The sequence below is a fragment of the Quercus robur genome, chromosome 12 (genome assembly GCF_932294415.1).
Source record: "Quercus robur chromosome 12, dhQueRobu3.1, whole genome shotgun sequence".
Classification (NCBI taxonomy): domain Eukaryota; kingdom Viridiplantae; phylum Streptophyta; class Magnoliopsida; order Fagales; family Fagaceae; genus Quercus; species Quercus robur.
In genome coordinates this window covers 36,498,039-36,520,541 of record NC_065545.1, presented here as the reverse complement: position 1 = coordinate 36,520,541, position 22,503 = coordinate 36,498,039, and the positions used below count along the sequence as shown (strand labels likewise).

At 35.1% G+C, this 22,503-nt stretch overlaps 2 protein-coding genes across 2 annotated transcripts in view; both read left to right on the top strand.

Annotated features, from left to right (window-relative positions):
* LOC126710125 (uncharacterized) overlaps window positions 1–3,384 on the top strand; it is a 94,196-nt gene extending 90,812 nt beyond the window's left edge. The window contains exons 59-64 of the mRNA XM_050410505.1: window positions 276–434; window positions 573–854; window positions 930–1,145; window positions 1,286–1,338; window positions 1,974–2,082; window positions 2,566–3,384. Coding sequence (XP_050266462.1) covers window positions 276–434; window positions 573–854; window positions 930–1,145; window positions 1,286–1,338; window positions 1,974–2,082; window positions 2,566–2,913 — 1,167 coding nt within the window. The 3' untranslated portion in view covers window positions 2,914–3,384. The remainder of the gene's footprint in view (window positions 1–275; window positions 435–572; window positions 855–929; window positions 1,146–1,285; window positions 1,339–1,973; window positions 2,083–2,565) is intronic.
* Window positions 3,385–5,145: 1,761 nt separating this feature from the next.
* LOC126708589 (uncharacterized) lies at window positions 5,146–15,752 on the top strand. Its single transcript, XM_050408386.1, has 8 exons — window positions 5,146–5,383; window positions 5,468–5,569; window positions 5,696–5,770; window positions 7,342–7,416; window positions 7,503–7,571; window positions 12,470–13,078; window positions 13,809–13,880; window positions 15,288–15,752. Exons 1-8 carry the CDS (start codon window positions 5,255–5,257, stop codon window positions 15,519–15,521), a joined length of 1,365 nt encoding a protein of 454 aa, XP_050264343.1. The 5' UTR covers window positions 5,146–5,254; the 3' UTR covers window positions 15,522–15,752.
* Window positions 15,753–22,503: the final 6,751 nt, after the last annotated feature.

Genomic DNA, 22,503 nt, shown 5'->3' with positions numbered 1-22,503 from the left:
AACCATAATTAGGCAATAATAAATCAACCTTCTCTATAGATTTTGAAAGTTGAGAGGTGAAATATTGGGCTAACTCTGTGTGACTTAGTGGCTTTGGAGTTCTGAAATTATTATATCTGCAATTCTTTACTCAAAATAACAGCTTGGTTTAGAAACTTAAAAGAGATGTATGCATATAATTTGAATTATTATCTGTTGGTTGATCAATTGTGTTTGTAAGAAATCTGTCAGTAAAATTCTGGATGTTTCTTCATCTCTCTCTCTCTTGTTTCTAGATGATACTGTTCCTTGCAGAAGCAAGTCGGCGTTTTGGTTGTACTGAAATTTTCAAGGAGCCCTCAAAATTTGCTTGGTCTGATTATTATGAAGAGCATTTTATTGTTCCTTACAACAGGATTGTTCTAGTGACCAATAAACGAGTCATGCTGCTACAGGTTAGCAAAGGACTCTTTATCTGTTGATACCTTATTGATTACGTTTGAAGTCAGTTACCAATCATTAAAAATAAATAAATGGACTGAATGATTTATGTATGCTTGATATCCACTCATGCTTTCTCTTTTTCAATTTAGTGTCTGGCTCGAGACAAGTTGGATAAAAAACCTTGCAAGATTATGTGGGACGTTCCATGGGAAGAGCTCATGGCAGTGGAATTGGCAAAGGCAGGATGTAACCAGCCTTCTCACTTGATCCTCCATCTCAAAGATTTTAGGAGATCAGAAAATTTTGTCCGAGTCATCAAGTGTGGAGTTGAAGAATTAGAGGGAAGAGAACCTCAAGCGGTTAGGATCTGTTCAGTAGTGCGTAAGATGTGGAAAGCATATGAGTTTGACAGGAAATTCCTAATTCTAAATGTTAGTCGCAATCATAAACTTTAATTTCTTGTGAAAGAGTCTGTTGATATTCTGAATAGTATTTTCCATTCTCAGGTTCCTTCAAGCCAAAGACATGTGTATTTTGCTTGGAGCGAAGCTGATGGGAGAGAACCACAAACTCCAAACAAATCTATTTTAAAGTTGAGAGGGCTCTCTTCAAATAGTTCTGCATCTGATGAGAGAAGATTTGTTAAACATAGCGTTAACTTTTTGAAGATCTGGAGTAGTGAACAAGAATCAAAAGAGCGATGCACATTGTGCAAAAAACAGGTTTTCTACTAATTACCTTACTGTACTTATTACCATTCAAGTTTTTTTTTCCTTCTCCTGGTAAATTATGCAAGGCATTAGAGATTTTACATTTCTGTAATGCTGCAGTCACAATAATGAAACGTCATTTTGTTTTTCAGGTTATGCAAGATGGTGGATTGTGTAGCATTTGGAGACCTGTTTGCCCAGATGGGTAATTGCATAATCTATTTTCTTTTTCCTCATTTGAGTTCATATGAAGTCATTGCACTTTCTTCTCTTTTACAGCGACAATAACTTTTGCAACTTTCTATAAATTACTTGTAGGACCTGTTTAGTTTCTACTGTGCATGTGTTTTATTGTTGGCCACAACCCCAGTTCGGTTTCACTAAAAACCAAATGTTTAGATTTGCATTAAGAGCTTCTTAGAAGTGATAGATTCTATTCTCTTGAAGAGAGCAGATGGAGTATTTGTATAATTTTTTGGTTACTTGTTGTAGAGGAACTTGATTTAGTTCCAGAAGCTTCCTTGACATTGTTGGTTGACTGGAAAAGGACAGAATATTGATAAAATACAGATGACTAGAGTTATAAAGCTAATGTGATAAAAGGGTGGAGGGTAGATCTTATTAGGTTCAATTCCTATTGTTCTTGTACAGTACAACCCAGGAAAAAAATGCCTTTGTAAGTTGTGAGCTTAACTTAATTCAAATAATTAAAAACATGAATCTAAGATAGGAATCTGAATTCATTTTTCGAGCTTTAGAAAGTATGCTTTTGCAACATCTGATGCTTCTAGTGTGCTCAATATCATACATGAAACTTTAAAATGGCTTTGTTTCCTTCAGGTATGTGTCGATTGGGGACATTGCTCGTGTTGGTAGCCATCCTCCAAATGTTGCTGCTGTTTATCGTAATATTGACAGATTGTTTGCTCTTCCAGTGGGTTATGACCTGGTAAGAAATTTATTGTCAATTACAATAATATGACCAACTTTACTAGCACTATCTTTTGCACTTTCTACCTTTTATGCTTAATGAGTCTATTGCTGCCCAATAGTATTTGAATTGCTAGTTCTCTTCATTCCTAGCTAGCAAGTGAAACATACTATATGTGAGACATCATTTTGTTGATATATAAGACACAATTGAGATTTGAAAAGCGAGACTGGAAACTTGATCATGTATGTTCTTATTGTCCGACTCTGTGTGTGTGTGTGTGTGTGTGTGACCTTTATTTCTTGCTCATCATAAGCTCATTAGAGATTGAGTTTGTTCACCATTATTCTTAAACCATTTTATCACATCACTCTGGGCTGTTACTGAGCAAATATTTGCATATTGTGGTTGATGATTTTATCACTAACATGACTACTAGATCCATAGGCACTCTGGTTCATTAATTTATAAAACAGAGTAAGACTCTTGTTACACGTGCAGGTATGGAGGAACTGCTTAGATGACTACACAACTCAAGTATCAATTTGGCATCCACGGGCTCCAGAGGGATATGTTTCTCCAGGATGCATCGCTGTTGCCAATTTCACACTGCCAGAACCTGATTCAGTGTACTGTGTGGCTGAATCACTTTCTGAGGAGACGGTATTTGAAGAGCAGAAGGTTTGGTCTGCACCAGATTCATACCCATGGGCTTGTCATATATATCAAGTTCAGAGTGATGCGCTTCACTTTGTTGCTCTTAGACAAAAGAAGGAAGAATCTGACTGGAGGCCCATGAGGGTTGTTGATGACCCTCAGCCTCTGCAGCAGTCTTCAGTTGCACAGTGAATATTATCTTCCTATTAGAGTTAGTGCCTTTGGTTTGGGTTGTTTATGAAAGACTATTGCTCAGGATGCATATATTTGATTTGTACAGTGACAGTAGTCTCTCTTGTCCTGATCTTTTTCAAAATTGTATCTTTCATGGTCCGTCCAACATGATAAATAGTTCACCCTCATAAAGATCTCTCATTAGTGTGATATTTGCATGGGAGAAAAAAAAAAAAAAGGATAAACATATGAATGCTCACAAAAAACAGCAAAGTGTCACCTTTTTTTTCCATTGGGGAGCCGGTGTTCGGTAGGTTGGTGAATAGTTTATTTCTGAGGGTATCACCATCACGAATTCTTTGTATACAACGATTTTGGTTGAAAGAGAAGATTTTGAGGTTGGTGAATAGTTTATTTTTGATGGTATCACCATCACGAACTCTTTGTATACACCGATTTTGGTTGAAAGAGAAGATTTTGAGACTGTAAGTGTCTGGTCTTTTATTGAGCAAGAGGCAAGACAATGCAACTAGAAAGAAAATTTATTTCTAGTAATTGAAAAAGATTCAATAAGCATATGAACTAAAATTGTAAGATGTCTTGGAATTAAAACCTAAGACGAAGGTAGCAATGGACATAATCGCCAGGTTTGTAAACGAACAATATGAAAGATCTCATCATTCTCGTTAACGAAAACTAACATTGAACTAGCATTTCTAGCTTGACCATGGATAGGGTTCAGGGCTCTTGATTGGTTGGCGTGGCATGTAGAGAATATATATATAATTCTTGCAACTTTTGTCTATAAATAGAAGCAATCTAGCAATTCTGCATTAAAAAGGGGGTTCCCTTTAGAAAGAAAAAGGGAGGAAATAGTCTCTAAGTTGAACATGGAAGAGTAAGAAATACCGAAAATAGAAGTCCTAATTTTGAATTAGGTATCCCCATTCGATCTGATTCCCATGTAGCAGCGCATTGAATCTCCCAGCTTAACTTGGCGCCTGGAGCATAGACCACTTCTCGTACACATCCTTATTTGGCCCCATTTACCTTGTTCCTCTCCATCACGCCATACTCACGGGATTATCTAACCATACAGAATTCGACATTCATGTTTTCCAAAATCAAGTGAGGACATGAGCTCGAGTCTCGTTGGCAATTCGAGAACCTATGACTAAACCCCCTCTAACTTAGTCCCTTATAGGAATGTAGGTTGATTGTTTCCTTCCTAGGATATCCAATTTAGTCACCCTTATTTTTGGGAAATAATCGTTGTTACTTTTATTTTTCCTCTGCCTTATGTGGCATCATTATTTTTAGGTTTTTGTTAGTGGATTAATAACATGGTATGATCTGAACTATTTATTATAGAATGCATGGTCAAGATTAAAATAAGGATCTCCATCAAATATATCATCTTATTGTGTAAATGAAAATTTAATTTGTAAATGATTTTTGTAAAATTTATTCTTTTAACAATTATTACTCATTATTTTGTCTTTTTATGTTTTTTATGGAGAAAAAATTCTTGCAATTCTTAATCACATTTAGTTGACTTTTTCACAAATTTATATAGGATCTTAATTTTAACAACCATGACATCTCATTGAGCAGTTGCATGTAACTACTCTTATAATTATGTGAGACTCATAAGTATGTAGAATCTATATTAGTGTATGTGTGAGGGACTATAAAGTTTATAAGAAATAATTTTCCAAATTTTGGGATTCTAGGTTTTTTTTTTTTTTTGCCATATTTCTTCCAAAGATCAATGCCTATGGATCTAGTACTATCTAGTAGTTGTATTTTTTTTCTTCCCCCTTTTTGAGAGGAAGTTGAATTAAAACATTTGAATATATATATTTCTTCAAGTATCTGATTATTCTCTCGGATGTATGTAATTTCTCTATTCCATACATACACTAGGTTATTATATAGAGGAATCTCATGAAGATAATCTCATGAATATCATGAAATTTTAAAAACCACTAAACCAACTTCTTGAAATTAAACATTATAATAGTTAAATTGTGTTTAAATATAACGATGCCATTTTAGAAGATAATTAAGGTCTATAAATAAATAAAAATAAGTGGATCAGCATGACCTGTAAATCAAAGATAAATCACACACATACACATGGGTCCCCCAAGTTTGTCGGCAAAAACATTAATTAGCAATGACACAGACTTTCGTGTAATTTACAAGATTGCCATTACCCGCCATCCACCTCTCTTAACTTTATTCAACTAACTAACATTTTCTGTCTTTCTGAGCTGTACCATTCCGATCGGACACAAACAAACACTCACTCACTTACTCACTCAATTCCTATTTCTCTCTTCGTTGAACGTTGAAAATGGAGGGTCTGATCAAAGGCTTGATCGACGTGGCACTCGGCCACGGCAACAACAACAACAACAACAACGACGACGAACAACCTGGCCCACAGGACCGGAACGAGCAGTCCAGATCCACTTGGGCGCAAGTTAGCAACAACAAAACCCCCCTCCCATCTATCTATTTTCTTTTTAATTACTCTACTGCCACTGACTGTTGCTAAAATGCGCAGGTGGTGACCGGGGAGCAAGATAACGAGGAGGAAGACGACAATAGGCGTAGCGGTCATCGCACTCATCATGCTTCTTCTAATCAGAACCGTTGGAATGGACAGGTTTAGATTCCCATTCCCATTCCCATTCCCATTTTCCTTTTTTTTCTTTTTATTGGATTCTCGTTTCTGTTTTTTTGGGATTTGAATTTCAGTGGAATTGAAATGAAATGAAATATGATTTTGCAGGAAAACGCTGAATTAGGGAATGAGGAGTGGAGGGTCTCCGGTTCAAGACCTTCCAGATCGCCCCAATACCAAAAGGTGATTTTTTTTTTTTTTTTTTTTCTTTTTGAGTATTAGGGTTTATATCTGATTTGCAATTTTACATTGTGTTGATTAAGTGTGCGCTTATCGTGGGACTCATAAATAGTATAAAAAAGTACACTAGTACTCGTAAATAGTAACAAAAATAAACTGAATGGTGAAATAAGTTAGCAAAAATAAATTTTGCCAAATGCATACTAAGTATCCATTTGGATAGTGCTAAAAAGCACTGCTTTTGTTTTTTTTTTTTTTTTTTTTTTCGAGAAGCGCATTTCAGCAAAATTTATGCTTTTCTAGTGGGTTCTGTGCATTATTTACGGGGCCCACAAATCTCTTTTTTCAACAAAACTTTCATTAAAAATAAGTCTCACGGCACTACTCACACATTTAAAAATTATTTTGCTACAATATTTTCAGTAATAAGCAGTATCCAAACACATCCTAAATAATATGTGCGATGGCAAGTGCTTTCCACCAAACAGGTCATGGCTTTGAGTCTGGGAATCAGCCAAACCCCACAAAAAGTGGGAGTTTTGTGCACTAGATACAACCTTTATTGATTAGATTAAATAATAAGTGGTTAAATGGAATTCAAATTTTCCGCAAAACGAAAAGAAAAAGAGATTTAGGTGGCAGTTCAAATGGCCATCAATGTGTATTTTGTTTAGATGACTCAATATATTTTTGATTGGTTAGTTACACACTATTTCCATGGATCTTGGATCCACGATCTTAACCTCCACCTTGAACTTATAAGGGGTGGAGTTGCTAGTTGAGTTGGAGCTAACTGGCATTTAGATGACTCAAGACAACTTGTTGATAATTTTTTAAGCAGGTTGTGCAATTATACATATGAATAGTTATTTGAGTCATCATGTAATTGGTTGGTGGAACTTTTTTCTTTCAAATTAGTTTGAAGGACAATTCTGTCCATAAAATGGGATTTTCACGTCCACCCTCTTACATGGTAGGACTCGGTTTTGGACACACTGTATGGGAGTGGTACCTTAAAATGTAATATTTTTTCGAAGATATAAATGATGAAGTCCAAAATACCCTTGTAAGAAGTTTTATATCAAAGTAGCCCGTGAACTACCTGATTTCAAGCACATTACTATGCTACTTGGTTTTTACAATAAATTTATCAATTGTGTAAGATCATGTGTTATACAAATTGTTTAGTGATGTATTTTTTATTTGTATAATTAACAGGTAGGTCTTGGTATTAAACTGCCTTGAAAAGATGAAGTAGAAAGGATACTATGTTTGCTTCTAGAGGAGCTTTACTTACATTAAACAATTTCATGCAGAGGCCTCTTTTATATATATATATATATATAATTGTGATCCTTGGTGATCCTTTTTTGCTCCTATGCTGTCATAAAGATTACTTATTTGAAATGATAACATGCCTTTTCAGATTAATCAATAATTAAAAAAAAAAAAAAAAAACTCATGCATTAATCATAACAATCAACAAATAGAATCAGTCTCTTTTCTTTCTCATAAATTTTGGATGTCTCTTTAATCTCTCCATAATGTTTATTCTTGTCAACATTTAAATGCAGACTGTGCATGAGGAGTATGGAAAGTATGAAGATGTTGAGCGACAAGGATATAACAAAAACCATTGGAACAAAGAGGTTGATTTTGTTAATCTTATGATTAAAGTAAATATCCTGGAATTAGTTCTTAAGTTATTTAAATTTTTTGGTGGTATTGAACCCAGGAGAATGAAGTAGAGAATAATGACGGGTGGGAGACTGTTGGAAGAAAGCCTCAAAGGCAACCACACAAGGTTTTTCCTATTCCATTCATTACACTTTGATAAGGCACATTAAAATGCATATTGGTCCTAGAATAGTATGATTTATGGACAGAATCATCAATTTCTGTGTAGGTTCTGGGGATACACCATTCCTTGTTAAGTTTCATAATGAGAATTACACATTCTTATAGTTGTATGTGTGAGTTGCCCACATGTGTGTACTAGGGTTCTACATGGTTCTCAGGTAGCCACAGACCTGAACCAAATCGACCAATATGGGTGCATATGGTTTGGTTCTTCACTGTAATAGTTTGATTCTAGGTTAAAATCATAAACTCAAACAATTCGGTCTGGTTCTTGGATTAGGGGAGTGGGTTATCCCAACCAACCTGAACCGAATTCTATATTAATAGAATCAATACAAATGATACCACACGTTTTAATATCATATGTTGTTACAATATTGAACAATAGGTGTATAATGCTCTAACACTAGGTTTAGAAATATATTTAAAATTTCTATGAAATTAATTAGTTTGTATTGAAGAAATTATCTGGATATGTTAACGATTTAGGCATATAAAGAAAATGTGTTAATTAAGTTATTTTTAGGATATGTATTCCTTTAAATTTTTTTGGTGAGCTTCAAAATTTAATTAAATTGTATTGAGCAAGGATATTTAAATACAATATTTTAAAAGTAAAATAGAAAGAAACCCTTGGAACCATCCTAACAAACCTGAAATATTTGGTATGGGTTTATTTTGTTTCACAAGTAATTTGTTTCAGTTCTGGGTCCAATTTTTTTTTAACCAAATGAGTTCAGTCTGATTCTTATATTCCTCAGAAGCAAATCAAAATGAACTGAGTTGCACCCTTAGTGTACATGAATGCATGTGTTTGGGTCCCCCCCCCCCCCCCCCCCCCCCAAACACACACACAGAGGGAGAGAGAATTGTTATTAGGTTAAAAGGAGTTTTTTTTTTTTTATAAGTAAATAAATTAAAAAAAAAAAAAAAAGACTCAAATCAAGTACACGGGAAGTGTACAAGAAAAGAGAGCTACAGAAAGCAAGCAAGAAAAACAAAACGATAAGCTTGCACCTAAGGAGTATGTAAAATCGAAAAAGACATTTGAGCACATCATCCACTCATATAAGGACTTCAAAAACTTTAGCTTCATCATGCTGAGTTCCTGGCCCTTAAAAAATCTCTCTGATTTTGTTCATGCCAAATGCACTTCATGAGAGACAATGGGACCACTAACCAAATGCCCTTGCTGTACCTCCTCCCATACCTCTCCAATCAGCTCAACATAAGTTCTTTTACTGAATATGGAACCACCCAAGAAAACACCAAACAAACAGAAAATCATGGACCATAAATCCCAAGCCACCTTACACTACATTTACATATGAAGCACCATTCCATAATGATAACATCCCTCTTATGTAACTGGTCAGCAGTCAAGATTTTCTGGAGAATCACACACCAAAAAATGAAAGCCACCCTTGGTGGGACGGGATTTTTCCAGATACACTTCCATGGAAACTAAGACCCACCCCCCTGCAGAACCTTGCAAAAGCTTTTCACTTGGAATTCCTTTCGTGAAGAAGGTACCCAAATCAATGTAAAAAATTTATTAGAAAAGGAAAATAGATAGACGCATAAGAAGATATGTACTATCCCTTTTCAAAAAATACAATCACAAAGAGAGAGTCAATAAAATCAAGAAATGACATTGAATGAAGGATTCCTAGAGCACGCATCCAGTCACGCAAAGTCTATAAAATATGCTCTTTGATTACATAAGGGGGATGCACAACTCCATCAAAGACCCACTTGTTTCTTTCTTACCACAAATTCCACATGACACATAGAGGCAAAGCTCGCCACATCTTCGTTGTTCTATGGTGTTGAAACCATCCTTACCAACACTCCAGCAACTCAACCACAGATTTGGACATCACCCAAGCTAGCCCAAACAATGTGAAGATGAAGGACCATATATCTATTGCCATGGTTCAATGAAGGAGTAGGTGATATGTAGTCTCACCACTGATTTTACATGTAGAACACCAATCAACTATCAATATGTGCCTCCTGCGAAAGTTGTCAATTGTTAATATTTTCCCAAGGCCTGCAGTCCACACAAAAAATTCCCACCTTTAGTGGGACCTTGGCCTACCAGCTGCTCTTTCAAGGAAAAGAAATGCCAGTACAACCCCTAAGGGGAATGTAGTATGTGATCATATGTCAAACACTCCTTTCTTTGAAGGATTTCCATAAGGCTTTCTCTTGACCTAGCTAGGAGGGCAGATTAGCATAAAGCACTTCAAAAAAAAAAAGAATCGATTGATTCCAACTCCCAATCCTGAAAATCTAGATAAAGTGAGGATTCCGATGCCGAACCTCTCCCTTAGATGGGTTGGCTAGATAAGATGCTACTGAGTCCTTGTCCACTGCTAGTGTAAACAAGTCTTGGGAAAAATTCTTAAGCAAGCCCTCCAGGTCTGGGAACAAGTCCTTAAGTGAGTGGTCATCATACCAAACGTTTCTCTTAAACCTCACTCTAGAACCATCTTGTACCTCAAACCATTAGAATTTGGAGAAAAATTCCCATCCCCCACATATATTCTTCCATAAACAGGCTCCATGTGGACCCTGAATCTGCTATGTAGTCCAATCTCCCCATCATTCACCATATTTCGTAAAAATTACTCTCCTCCAAAGACAGTATCCTTCCACTCCAAATTTTTGGAGCCATTTCTTTAGAAGAGCTTGGTTAAAAGAACTAAACTTTCTGATACCCAAACTGCCCTCTTTCATAGGGGAGCATGACACTTTCCATTCTACCAAATAGAACTTTTTGGTGTCACCAAACCTCCCCATAAGAAGTCCCTTAGAAGTTTCTCCAACTCATTGGTCACATGAGTATAGGCAATCAAAACAGTGACATAAAATAGGTAGGGATAGAAGATAATGTACTCTTAATCAAGGTCACTCTTCCTATCTTGTATATGTACACAATTTTCTACCCTGCTAACTGTTTTCCCACCTTTTCCACAACAGGACACCAAATATTGTTGACTTTAGAAGTAGAACCCAAAGGTAGGCCTATGTAGGTCAGAGGTAATGATCCAACCTTACAGCCAAGAATATTAACAAGACCCATCAAATTTGCTACTTCACCAATTGGTACCAATTCGCTCTTGTTTAGATTGACTTTTAGTTTGGACACAGCTGCAAAGCAAATAAAAACACAACGAATATAACAAGTTGTTCAAGTGAGGCATCAAAAAATACCAAGGTGTCATCTGTAAAGAGGAGGTGAGAAATATCAATAACTCTTTTGCTATCCATCCCATCTTTAAAACTATTACTCAAACCACCATCTATTGCTCTTTTGTATCATTCTACTCAAATTCTCCATAATCAAGAGAAACACCAAAGGGTACAAAGTGCTCCCTTTACTTAATCCCATGAGATTTTGAAGCATCATGATAAAGAACCATTAACCATGATGATAACCGAATGGTTGAAATGAAATACTAGATCCATATTGTCCATTTTGTGCCAAAACCACATGCAAAACCAACCATCTGTATATGTTTGGTTTCTATTTTGATGTTATATGGTGGTTTTTAGTGAGGCAGCAAGGTGTCATTAACTTGAGAAACAGAGGTAATCGTTGTTGGCGAATCGTTGTTGTATGTGCTGTTGTAACGCGGAACCTGTGGATCACTTATTACTTTTTTGCCCGATAGCTCATTCTTTGTGGATGTATATGCTACGGCTATTTGGGATCGATTGGGTCGTGCCAAGTTCAGTTGTGGACTTACTATTTTGTTGGTATCATTGGCTTGGGAAGCATAGTTCTGATATTTGGAATTTGGTTCCAAGCTGTTTATTGTGGACCATTTGGACTGAATGGAATCGGCGGTCTTTTGAAGATGAGGGGAAAACTGTGGTTCAATTATTAGAGTGTTGCCAAGGGAACCTCTTTGATTGGTCTCGTTGTTGGGGCTTCTCGAATTGTTCTACCCTTATGGATTTTCTTTCGTCTATTAGAATAGATTAGGAGCTGCTTTTGTCTTTTTGCTCATTTTTCCTTCATTCACTACCGTGAACTCATTGTATTTTTCTTGCTTTTCTTTCATTAATAATATTTTCTTCTTACTTATCAAAAAAAAAGAGAAACATAGATTTTTGAGGTTTAGTTATGTTGTTTGGCTAGATAATTGGGCATGTTACTGTGAAATAACACCAATCTAGATTGGAATTAATCTGCAAAAATTCTGGCCCAAAGGTTTTTTTTTTTTTTTTTTTTTGTGTGTGTGTGTGTGTGTGTTTGTGGATAAGTTGACGTATATGTAGAAGTCAGGTCAAAAAAGTTGTATAATCTCTCTCTTCATATATATAATTGGAACATGACTCTTTGGTGTCCACTTTTTTATACTTCCAAAAATAAACCTATTAATTGAAAATTAATTAATAAAAATTCACAATAACAAGGATATAAAAGTAAATTGAATCATTTAAATCACCTAAAAAATAAGACTCTTTCATGTCCACTTGTTAATACTACCAAAAACTAACCCTATTTACCTAATTCAAAGTGATTTAGTAAAATTCCAAAACAAAAGTAAATTGAATAATTCAAAGTCATCACAAAAACCATGACACCATTTACTACTCTTTCTCCAATTTCACGCCTCCTTACTTTTAGCCATTAATTAAGGGATACTAGTGTGTGTAACGAGGCTAGTTTTAATTAATTGCATTTTTACGATGTTAACCTGATTAGAAACTTGGATTTTCTTGTCTTAGTCGAACATGTATTATCATAAGATGCTGCATTACGAGTTTGAAAAGATTTGTTTTTATGGTCAATGTCTCCGTGATTCACTGCGATCAACACATTGACAGATTCAGAAGGATCAATGGCATGGATACAAGCGGCCTGCCAGTGAACAAGAATACTCTGATGAGGTTGAGATTGGTGATAACATAGAACCCTCGGAAGAGGAGCTTGCTGACCTGTCACAAGCTTGCAACAAGCTTTGGGAACTTGATTTAAACCGTTTAGTACCTGGTAAGGACTATGAAATTGACTGTGGTGAAGGGAAGAAGGTCTACCAAAAGGAAGATATGGCACAAGGAAGCCTATTTAGCCGGCTGAGCGAAGACATATTCAGGAGACCTACTTTCTCTCGCTTCTTTTCTCTTCTAGATAATTATAACCCAGATCAAGGGCACAAAGAAGTTGTCACATCTGAAGAGAGGCAAGAGCAAGCTGCATTTATAGAAGAAATTAGTAGAACTGCACCAATCAAGTACCTTCACAAGTATCTGTCATCCAAAGGAGTTGTACCTGAGAACTATCAAGATTTTAAAAGAATGATGACTAGTCTCTGGTTTGATCTTTATGGCCGAGGTGGTACCTCTGGTTCCTCTTCTGCTTTTGAACATGTATTTGTTGGAGAAATCAAGCAACGTGGTGAACAAGAGGTTTCTGGCTTCCACAACTGGCTTCAGGTTTGTCTTGTTACTTACATTTTCCCTATGTCTGAACAAATTCATGCTTATGTCTGGAATACTATGTTGATTTTAAGTTTGACATTTCACACAAACAGAAGTAATTATCAAAATGTAATGGGCAAATTACACCAACCTCCGTTGAAGTTTCACAAAATGACTCTCTCTTAAAGTATTTTGAGAAATGACACTCCCCCTTATGATTTGTCTAATTGGGGTTTGTTTAAATGAGTAGGAATCTTTTCTAAAAATGGAATATTCCGTTAGGGAAGTAACTGAGAGAGTGGGCATGGATTTTTCTGTTGCAATTATAAAAACCTTAAGGGGGAGAGTACATTTTTTGAAAAGTTTTGGGGAATGTCATTTCACAAGACTTTAAGGGAGCTTGTTGTAATTTACCCAAATAAAAATAATTAATTGGAGAAAAATGCATTTGTTTGTGAATGCATATGGATATAAATCAAACATTACTTTTTTCTATGGAAAATAATAATTGATTTCTAAGTTAGATGCTTGGAATTGATGATGTATATAGTAAAGGATTAAGTTGTAAGAATTTTTCTAGGGCTAATGGTTGTTCTTTGTTGTCAATCTTTCATTTTGGCTATCAAGTGGATTTAATTTTCTCTGAAGTTGACTCTAGCCCAGCACCCTAGAATTTATTAACTCTGTTTTTCCTCAATGAAGTGTGAGTGTTAATTTGTGTATTGTTTGTTCTCTCTCCTTGCAGTTTTACCTAGAAGAAGCTAAAGGGAGAGTGGACTATCAAGGTTATATTTTTCCCCGACGACGTGGGCAGACTGTAAGTGACCTTATCGTTTTCTTCCATTTGGATGCTGAGAAATCTGAGGAAAAGAAAACTTGAAGTTTTCCAAAATCAGTTTTAACCTCAACTTTGTTGTGTTATTTATTTTTAAACATTTCTTTGCTTCTATTGGGTGTAAATTGTATTTTGTCTGCATAAGTTTTATATAGTTTATTCAGGGGTTATTGCATCATGATTTTCCTTTAATATTTTGATGGGCTTTGTTTTTCACTGCGAGTGCTCCATATTTGCAATATTATTTCCGGCATTGTGGAAATAAATATTCATATCTAGCATCCGTTTGGCATCCTATTTTGAAATAGCAATTTTTTTAATTATATTTTTTTAAACCTCACTTTTTTTTTCCAAGGTACAGCCTTTTCAAACAACCCATTTCAAAAAGCTAAAAAATAAGATGCACCAAATGCGCACTAGTACCTTTATGAAATTTTGCACTTGCATTACGTTATACAAAACCTGAGGACAATATTAGTGTAGTTTTATGATGTTGAACCTAAACTACCTTTGTGCTATTTTGCTTAACTATTACAAGAATAAGAGAATAGATTTTATGAAATTTTAGTTGCTGCTCATGTGAAGAGGACAGCCCATTTGGCTTATTTTGTCATTCCAACTGAATGGCTTTTGCAAAAAGCCTAATATTGAAAATTTGTTTTTTAATTTTCTAGCTTGTTTAATATAAACTCATTATTCAAATGCTGTGCAGGCCATACAAGTTTGTATATTTTCCACTTTGTAATTCAAAAATACTTGTTACAAAATATTATTTGGCTTATTAAATCAATAGTGTCTAGAATTTTAAGAAAATGAAGTAGAAAGTTTCCGAACATTTGTTTTGCTCCTCTTTAGAGGACAAGAAATAGATACCTTTTTAGAAGTTAAATCTGTTGCTCTTTAATTAAATGGGATATCTTTTATGTTTTCTGGATGCCATTTTATAAAATTGGCTTATTAATTACACAATACAGGGCTTACGTATTTAATATGATGCATTACTTCAGATGGGTATTAACATTGCTAATACTGATACACTAGTGATTCTATTTTCCTTCGTACGAATTGCTCACCATATTCTCCATTTTTTATCCAAGTTATTTTTGTTAGTGACAATGTATCAACCTAATCAATTTAATTTGACAAGCAATATAGTGTGACATAACAGCTGCTGATTACAGGACCAACAAATCTTTATAACATTCTTTTTAGAGCTGAAGCTTTTTGGGATTTTGATATGTTAGGTAGTAAGGAAGCTTTTGATTGTTGTGAATGTGACCACAAAATTGTGGCAAAACATATTATTGTATCTTTAGGGAATTTATATCCTACATTACAATGTGACCACATCTTGTTTGAAAAGTTTCTGTCATTTATTCCAACTTGCAGCCAGACTACGAAACCCAGTTGATTACAGTTCAGTTTGAGTGGAATGGTGTTCTCAAATCTGTATCAAGCATGTTTGTTGGAGTGAGCCCAGAATTTGAAGTTGCATTATACGCCCTGTGTTTCTATATGGGTGGAGAGGATAATTACATTCAGTTGGGTCCGTATCCAGTTAATATCAAGTGCTATCGTCTTGGAGATAGAATTGGATCTGTGTTTCCCATAGCAGAGTGTTGAATTTCAGGTAGCAGAAACCGGTTATTTTCATGCATAGCCATGAGTTACGTGTAAGAGAATACATACCCAGATGATCTAGAGACGGTGAATTAATTAGTAGTGTTTGGGATTGTATGATAAAAGTCTATGATGAAAGCACTTATTTTCAATGATTTAGTTATTTGATCAATTGAAACCTTAAGGAACCTATCCTGATATAAAATGGCTTTGCTAAGATGCTACTTTGTTATCTGCTTTTTCGTCTCACTAAAAAAGCATTATGCTTGATTCTCAGCACTTTGGCATGTAGTGGTGCTTGGTGTGTATTCATGCTGATTTGTCATGTTATGTTATCTTTTTAGCTTCATGTGTGATATTTAACACCTACATTTTGGTCTGTGATGCTTTTAGGATACCAACTACGACTTTTTTTTAATAATTCATTTTTACATGTTCATATAAACCTGAATGGAATAGAGGTTTCTTAAGGGCAATTTTCCCATTGGACAGTTTCCATGTGGCTGTAAATCTTGCTTCTTTTTTTGCTTTAATTGAGAATAATTATTCTTGGTGTAAGTTTATTTTTCAAGTGGATCAAGTAGACAAAAAATGTCGAATGGTCTACACAAACTAATACAAATGGGAGTAAGACAAATGAAAATATTTGATACCGAAGCATTCTATTATGAGATCCCTTTAAAATATCAAAGCTTGATAATATCTTCCAAGAGTGTGACATATGAAGCAGTAAGTCAGAACCATGCTGTGTGGAAATATCTCACTTTTAAGTTTGGAGATATCTTCCAAGAGTGTGACATATGCATCTTTCTTTGAATTAACTTAAGAAGAGTCTCCTAGAGAGTCCTAGTCCTAGCTCGATTTCATATTTCATGTATTCAGAGAAGGTAGGAGCCTTGAAGGTGACTTTTTGGCCCAACTGTATAATCTAGGATAGCAATTGTATAATTCAGGCTCAATATTCCTTATTAGTCTGCTGGCCCTCTATCAAGTTGAATGTGTTACTAGCCCCTATGATATTTCTTCAGTATTTAATATTTATAGTTTATTGTAATATTATCTTTGGTGATAAGCTTTTTGATTTACCATTCTTGTTCCCCCCTTTGAATTGAGAACTATCCCAACGTCTGGCGAAGACATGACCTTGTCTATGCTTTACTAACCTCAGTAACAACATAATAGTTGTCAGTATCTTCAAAATTATTCATACCCTAATAAATCATGATTCATCCTTATGGGCTAAATTTTTTTTTTTAAATTTTTACAACGTTTTCAGACATACCCAAAAAGCAACTAAAATTGTGACTTGAAAAGTCTGTAAATTAAAACAACTTGTGTATAAAACTATGTAAAACATGACAAATCACAATTTTAGTTGCTTTTTGGGTGTAAAACTTTTTAAAATAACTTGTGTAATAAATATTTCTCTATCCTTATTAATTGAACATTTGTGCCATTGATGTGTATCTCATGTAGCTTAAACAGGACGTCATGTTTGAATTATTGTTTCTTTTTTTCATTGTTCTTATTTGAATCGCTCTTTTATGCTGGACCTTCTTGGAAGTATTTTGGGAAAATAATATTATTTTATTAATAATTATTAAAAGTAGTGCCATAAGAAATATATTTTGGGGAGTAATATCTCCGTAAAGTTGTAAGTTTTGAAATCATTTTTTAAAAAACATGATTTCACCTAAAATTTTGGTAATGTGGCAGGAGGGAAAAAATACTTTTGAAAACATTTTTTTATAGTCCAAAAATTATTTTGGAGAATAGCCTATCCATCAGCATTGAAATCATATTTTGAAAACATAATTTCACCTTAAACTTTGGTGATGTGGTGGGAGTTGTCCACCTAAAACACAATCTCACCTAAAATCTCGTGTAGAGTTGCCTCCTTTCTTTTTTCTTTTTAATATATATATATATATATATATATATATCTCCCTTCTTTTGGGTTTCACATAAAGGCCTGTGCCATTTTTGGCAGTGTTTCTATCTTAAAAGGGAGAGTTTCGCAAAACTTCCCTTTTGGAGGAAAAGGTTTTGCAGGGTAGTTTTTGCTGAGTCGTATAGGACCACTGTTTTTGGTAGCAGCAATTTAAGATACAAGAAGTCAGTACTGTTTGGACGGAGTATCTTTTGAATGAGAATTTTAGGTACCGGTCTCTCTATGCTAGACATTGGTATGTGTTATTAGGCCAACATATTCTAACCTAAAAACTTTGACTTTTTAGTACGCGGCTAAGTGCGATATATGAAGCTAGTCATTGCCCTGCGTTCTCACAAACATAATCGACCGAATGAGTTATGCTATTGTGCACAAACCCTATCTACATTTGGATCGGTTACTTTTTCTTTAAGGACTTTTATAAGTTTATATTGTACTAGCAATTTATTTTACATTATAAATACCTAAAATGTATATTTAATGTACACTTTTTGCAAATATGTACAACATAATACACATTTTGTGTGTCTACAATGTAAGTTTACATAGCTAGTACAATATAAACTAAGAATTTTCCTTTCGTTAATTTATTAGTTTATTTATTTAGGTAGAGTTTTCTAATGATTCTCTCTTTTCTTTTCTTTTTTAAGTATATATAATTGTATTTTTGTCAATTTCCAATAAATAGCTTTTCATCAAAGAGCTAATCCAAAGATACATAATCGAGCTCACTTGGCTAAGAAATTTAAGTGATAGTCCAATTATAATAGCATTTTATATGGTATACTCTAAGTCTGTATTTCAAATTTCACTTCTTTCTTCCTCCTAATCTACCTATCAAAAGAAATAACCTCACTTGGCTCAGGATGCTTATCCTACGAGATGATTATCAATACAGATTTTATTACGTAGATAACAAGTATGTTAATGGTGATGAAATGTGCACCCTACGTACCTTTAATGAAATAATCCATTGCTAACATGTGACGTGCACATCCAAACTTCTCTATATATATATATATATGTCACTACAGAAAATGACATACAAAAAATAGAAACAACTCTCTCTCTCAAAACTTGCTGGATGCGTAGCTTGGACACAAAGAAGACTAGAAGAGGCATGTGACCATGTTTAGGAAGGGCATACAGTAGTGAGGTGTTTTTTGTGTGTTTGAAATGAATACGTTTCAAAAAATGAACCACGGACGATGGATTGGGAAGCGGCTTGCAAAATTTGTTGGGACCTTAATTTTGGTTGCAAGAGGACAATATTAACAACTTGCATGTGTTCAAGTGCGTGTGTGAAAAGTGAAAACTGTAGTCCAGTCAAATGAACACTTTTTCTTGCCTCCTCCAAAATTCAATTGCATAATTAGTCACCATCATCTAAGTTTCTTCATGACCGTTAACTTCTCACCAAGAAACAGAGAGACTAATATATTTACCGAGAAAGTTGCAACTTGCTCTCACATCTTCGCATTTCAATTCAAATTTGTGTGTGTGTACGCGTGTGAGAGAGCGAGAGAGAGACAAAGACAGATGAATAAAAGGTGATCCCACTCCCACAATTTTTCATGCGCGTTAGAAATTAGAGTTTTACAATTAATGAAAGGCAGAGAGTGACCTCTATTCCATTTTTTAATGTTACTTACCGTGTAAATGATCCCACTTGTTTCTCCTTATATGGGTTCAAATAATATGCTATGATGGAGAAAGAGAAGCTGCCCTTGTTTGTTCCAGCAAATACTGAGCCCACCACTTTGCTTTTGAGCTAAGTTTGCACTTGACGGTGTACATTGATTCATAGCACAGTAATAGAGTTGTGATTGGCCATGACTTTTTTTTTTTTTTTTTGGTAGGAAAGTCATTCAAATTAGCAAATATTATTAAACTTTAAGCAGTGCAATGTTTTCTCTCACTAGCAAACACTTCAACTTAAATCAGTCAATGGGGAATGCTCAATATAATTATGGGCCCGACAATGCAAATATGCTTCCGATACTGCCTAGAACACATGATTCGTATTTCACTTTCAGTAGGAAGTAATGCTTTTCCTTTCCATTTTAATTCGACTTCTCGATCGTTAATCAATTCCCTTCGAAAACATGTACGTGTCCAATTCTTCATTTTCCTCACTTTTTTTTTTTTTTCTCATTTTTCTGTCCTAGTCTTCTCATAAATCTCGAGAGAGAAAATTAAAGAGATAAGGTTTCACATTCTCCACAAAAATTGCAACGGTAGGCTTAAAATTACGTGGCCACCGCTAAGCTCAATGAAACTTCCTATATAGACCAAACTATCGACGTCAAGCGGCAAAAGATTCGGAATTATCTTTTTTTTTTCCGTATTACTTTAGGAGTTAGGACCCACTTGCTATTCCATCGAAACTTTTTGCTTTCAATGTGCTCAGCTATGAGCTATGTATTTAACCGACATCCCACACAATGACTAGATTCTTGATTTGTATCTTCTTTCTTCAATCAAATTTGAAGTGATTTGTGTGTATGAATGCGACTTTAAGGAAGCTAGATTGGCCTTAGCCATCATCTGGGAAGCACGTTTTCCAGTGGAAGCATTTTTTTTTAGTGTGTTATGTGCACTGTTCACAAGACCCGTAAATATTTTATTTAGCAAAAAAAACTTTAAAACTGGATCTCACGGTACTATTCACATATTTAAAAATTATTTTACTACAGTATTTTCAGTTTTCAACAATAAGCGATATTCAAACAAATCCTTAATCAGCAATAACTTATTAATGAAAGTGTTAGAATACAATCCAAACGTACTCTAGATCCATTATACTTTACTTGTATTGCACTTTTGTTACTCATACAATACTCGTACTTTACTATATAAAACTAGTCTCTTGTACAGTTTTTCACACAAACTAGGTGTGTGTTTGTATTCAGCTTCTGCGTTTGGAGTTGCGTTTTGTTCCCTTTGTTTTTTTCTTCTTTTTTTTTTTGGTTTTCACGCGTTTTGAAGTGTTGCGGTTACTGTTCAATGAACAGTAACCGCAAATGTTGACTTTCTGCAGTGAACAGTGCAAATATGCACTGTTCACAGACCCACAAATTTCATTTTTTATCAATTTTTTCATTAAAAATGGGTCCCACAGCACTATTCACACATTTAAAAATTATTTTGCTACAGTGTTTTCAGTTTCAGCAAAATAAGTTCTATCCAAACACACCCTAGATATAGACTTTTAGCCTTTTGATGTTAGTAGACCTAGGCTCTTGAGAAAAAAGATCTCGTCTCTATTTTCTTCAATATGCTAATGTTAATGTAGACACCTCTTTCTCTACCCTAAAAAGACTTAAGCCTTCATTCCCCTTTGAATAGATTTAAGGAACCCATTATTAAGAGACCCTGGTCAAGCAAGATGCGAGAGGAACTTAAACTATTTTCATAACTTTCAAAACCCTAAAAACCCTAGCTTTGTGCACACATTTTTTGATACTTGTGCATGCATCCTCGAGGATGCATACGTAGGTTATTGAGCCTACACACACATACAAGGGTTGGTGGAGTTGTTTATGGAAATTTTCTCTCAAAAAATTGAGTGCAAATCAATCCCATATGAGTGTGAGATGGTTTTTTTTTTTTTTTTTTTTTGATATTAGTGTGAGATGGTTTTGCACATATATAACTTTCACCATATAAAAATCCCCTTGGGCAATCTTTCAACAAGAAGTAAGAATCCTTGAAAATACACATAGGAATTGCTATCAAAGCGATTCCAAAATAAAAGAGAGTTTTCATAAAATAATGATAATAATAGTGGTTGTAGGGTCAAAATTTTAGGGCCCAAGTCCAAGATGTATGGAGTCTTGGTCTATGTATGAGCCCAATACAATAAATTTGTAGAAAATGGGTTGGAAACTTAGACCTTAGCGAGTCAGACGATCGACCAACAGGTCTAAGTGATAAAGAAAGAATGATAACATTGGTTTACTGGGGAGAGACGTCAAAATCCGAGGAGATTGATTCTTAATATATCATTCGTAATCCTTAGTTACCAGTTTGGTCCCCCTTTGTTCTCCCCTCCTCCTCTATTTTATACTATCTTCCTTCCATTTCCACCGTTCACATGTAGATTTAGAATGATAGTGCTAATACTTATCCTATCAACCCCTCTCCAAAGTCATTGGGAATGGTTGTAAAGGCTGAAAAGCATGGTTCTATTAGTTGCAGAGTACTTAATGCAATAGTAGCAGCTTTTTCTTAGATATTTTCATGCCTTCTTTTGTCCTTTTCTTTCTTAATACCTATCATATTCCATGGAATGGTCCAGAGTGTCACTTTCAATGGCAAGTCGTTCCCTTTGTCCTCGGCCTTACCTAGCCGAGGAGTAGTTCTTCCTTGGTCTGGACCCTTGGCCCAACATATACATTGATATGGACTACCTAGTTCGTTTTGTAAATGCCATCCCCCACAATAACCCCTCAGGATTCTTCTTTTCTTCTCCATGGGAGGAAAGAAGGATCTCGATGTGATAATAGCCCCTTCAAGCCCATTTTATACCATTTCTGATTGCAAGATATTCTTTTAGTTTATCCAAGTCGCATTCCTGCCGTTTCGGTACATGAGGCGCGTTTTCATTAAGGTCTTTTACGAAGTGACACAGATCCAACGGTTAAGGACTTCTTTGGAAATTGAGCAAGATTTATCTCACTTGTAACTCTTTCTTTGAGATTCGGGCGAATTAATTTCCACCAGATTTTGCCTTCTATATAAGACACATTTGGGGGAGTTGTTCTTTCTCATTTACAGATCCTTGTGTTCCACAGGAATCTCAAGCTCTTAACTCTTCAGGCATTCCCAAGGATCCTGCCAAGATGGTGATCTAAGTTTAGGGAATGAAGTGGCCAAGGATAAAGGTGAGGGCAAGGAAACCAAGCCCTCCTCAAAAGCCAAGGATGTCGCCAAGATCCAAGATGACGCAGTTAAGGCAAGGGAAACAGAGGCCAAAGACATTTCTTCCTTTCAACCGAGCAAGAAAGAAGTCCCTCCTCCTTCAGCGAAGAC

Bases quoted from the DNA above. Each gene is read 5' to 3' on its own strand.
- LOC126708589 (XM_050408386.1), top strand. From the start codon at position 5,255: ATGGAGGGTCTGATCAAAGGCTTGATCGACGTGGCACTCGGCCACGGC. The intron at 5,384-5,467 runs GTTAGCAACAAC...TAAAATGCGCAG, and splicing joins CCAGATCCACTTGGGCGCAA to GTGGTGACCGGGGAGCAAGA. The intron at 7,572-12,469 runs GTTTTTCCTATT...ACACATTGACAG, and splicing joins CTCAAAGGCAACCACACAAG to ATTCAGAAGGATCAATGGCA.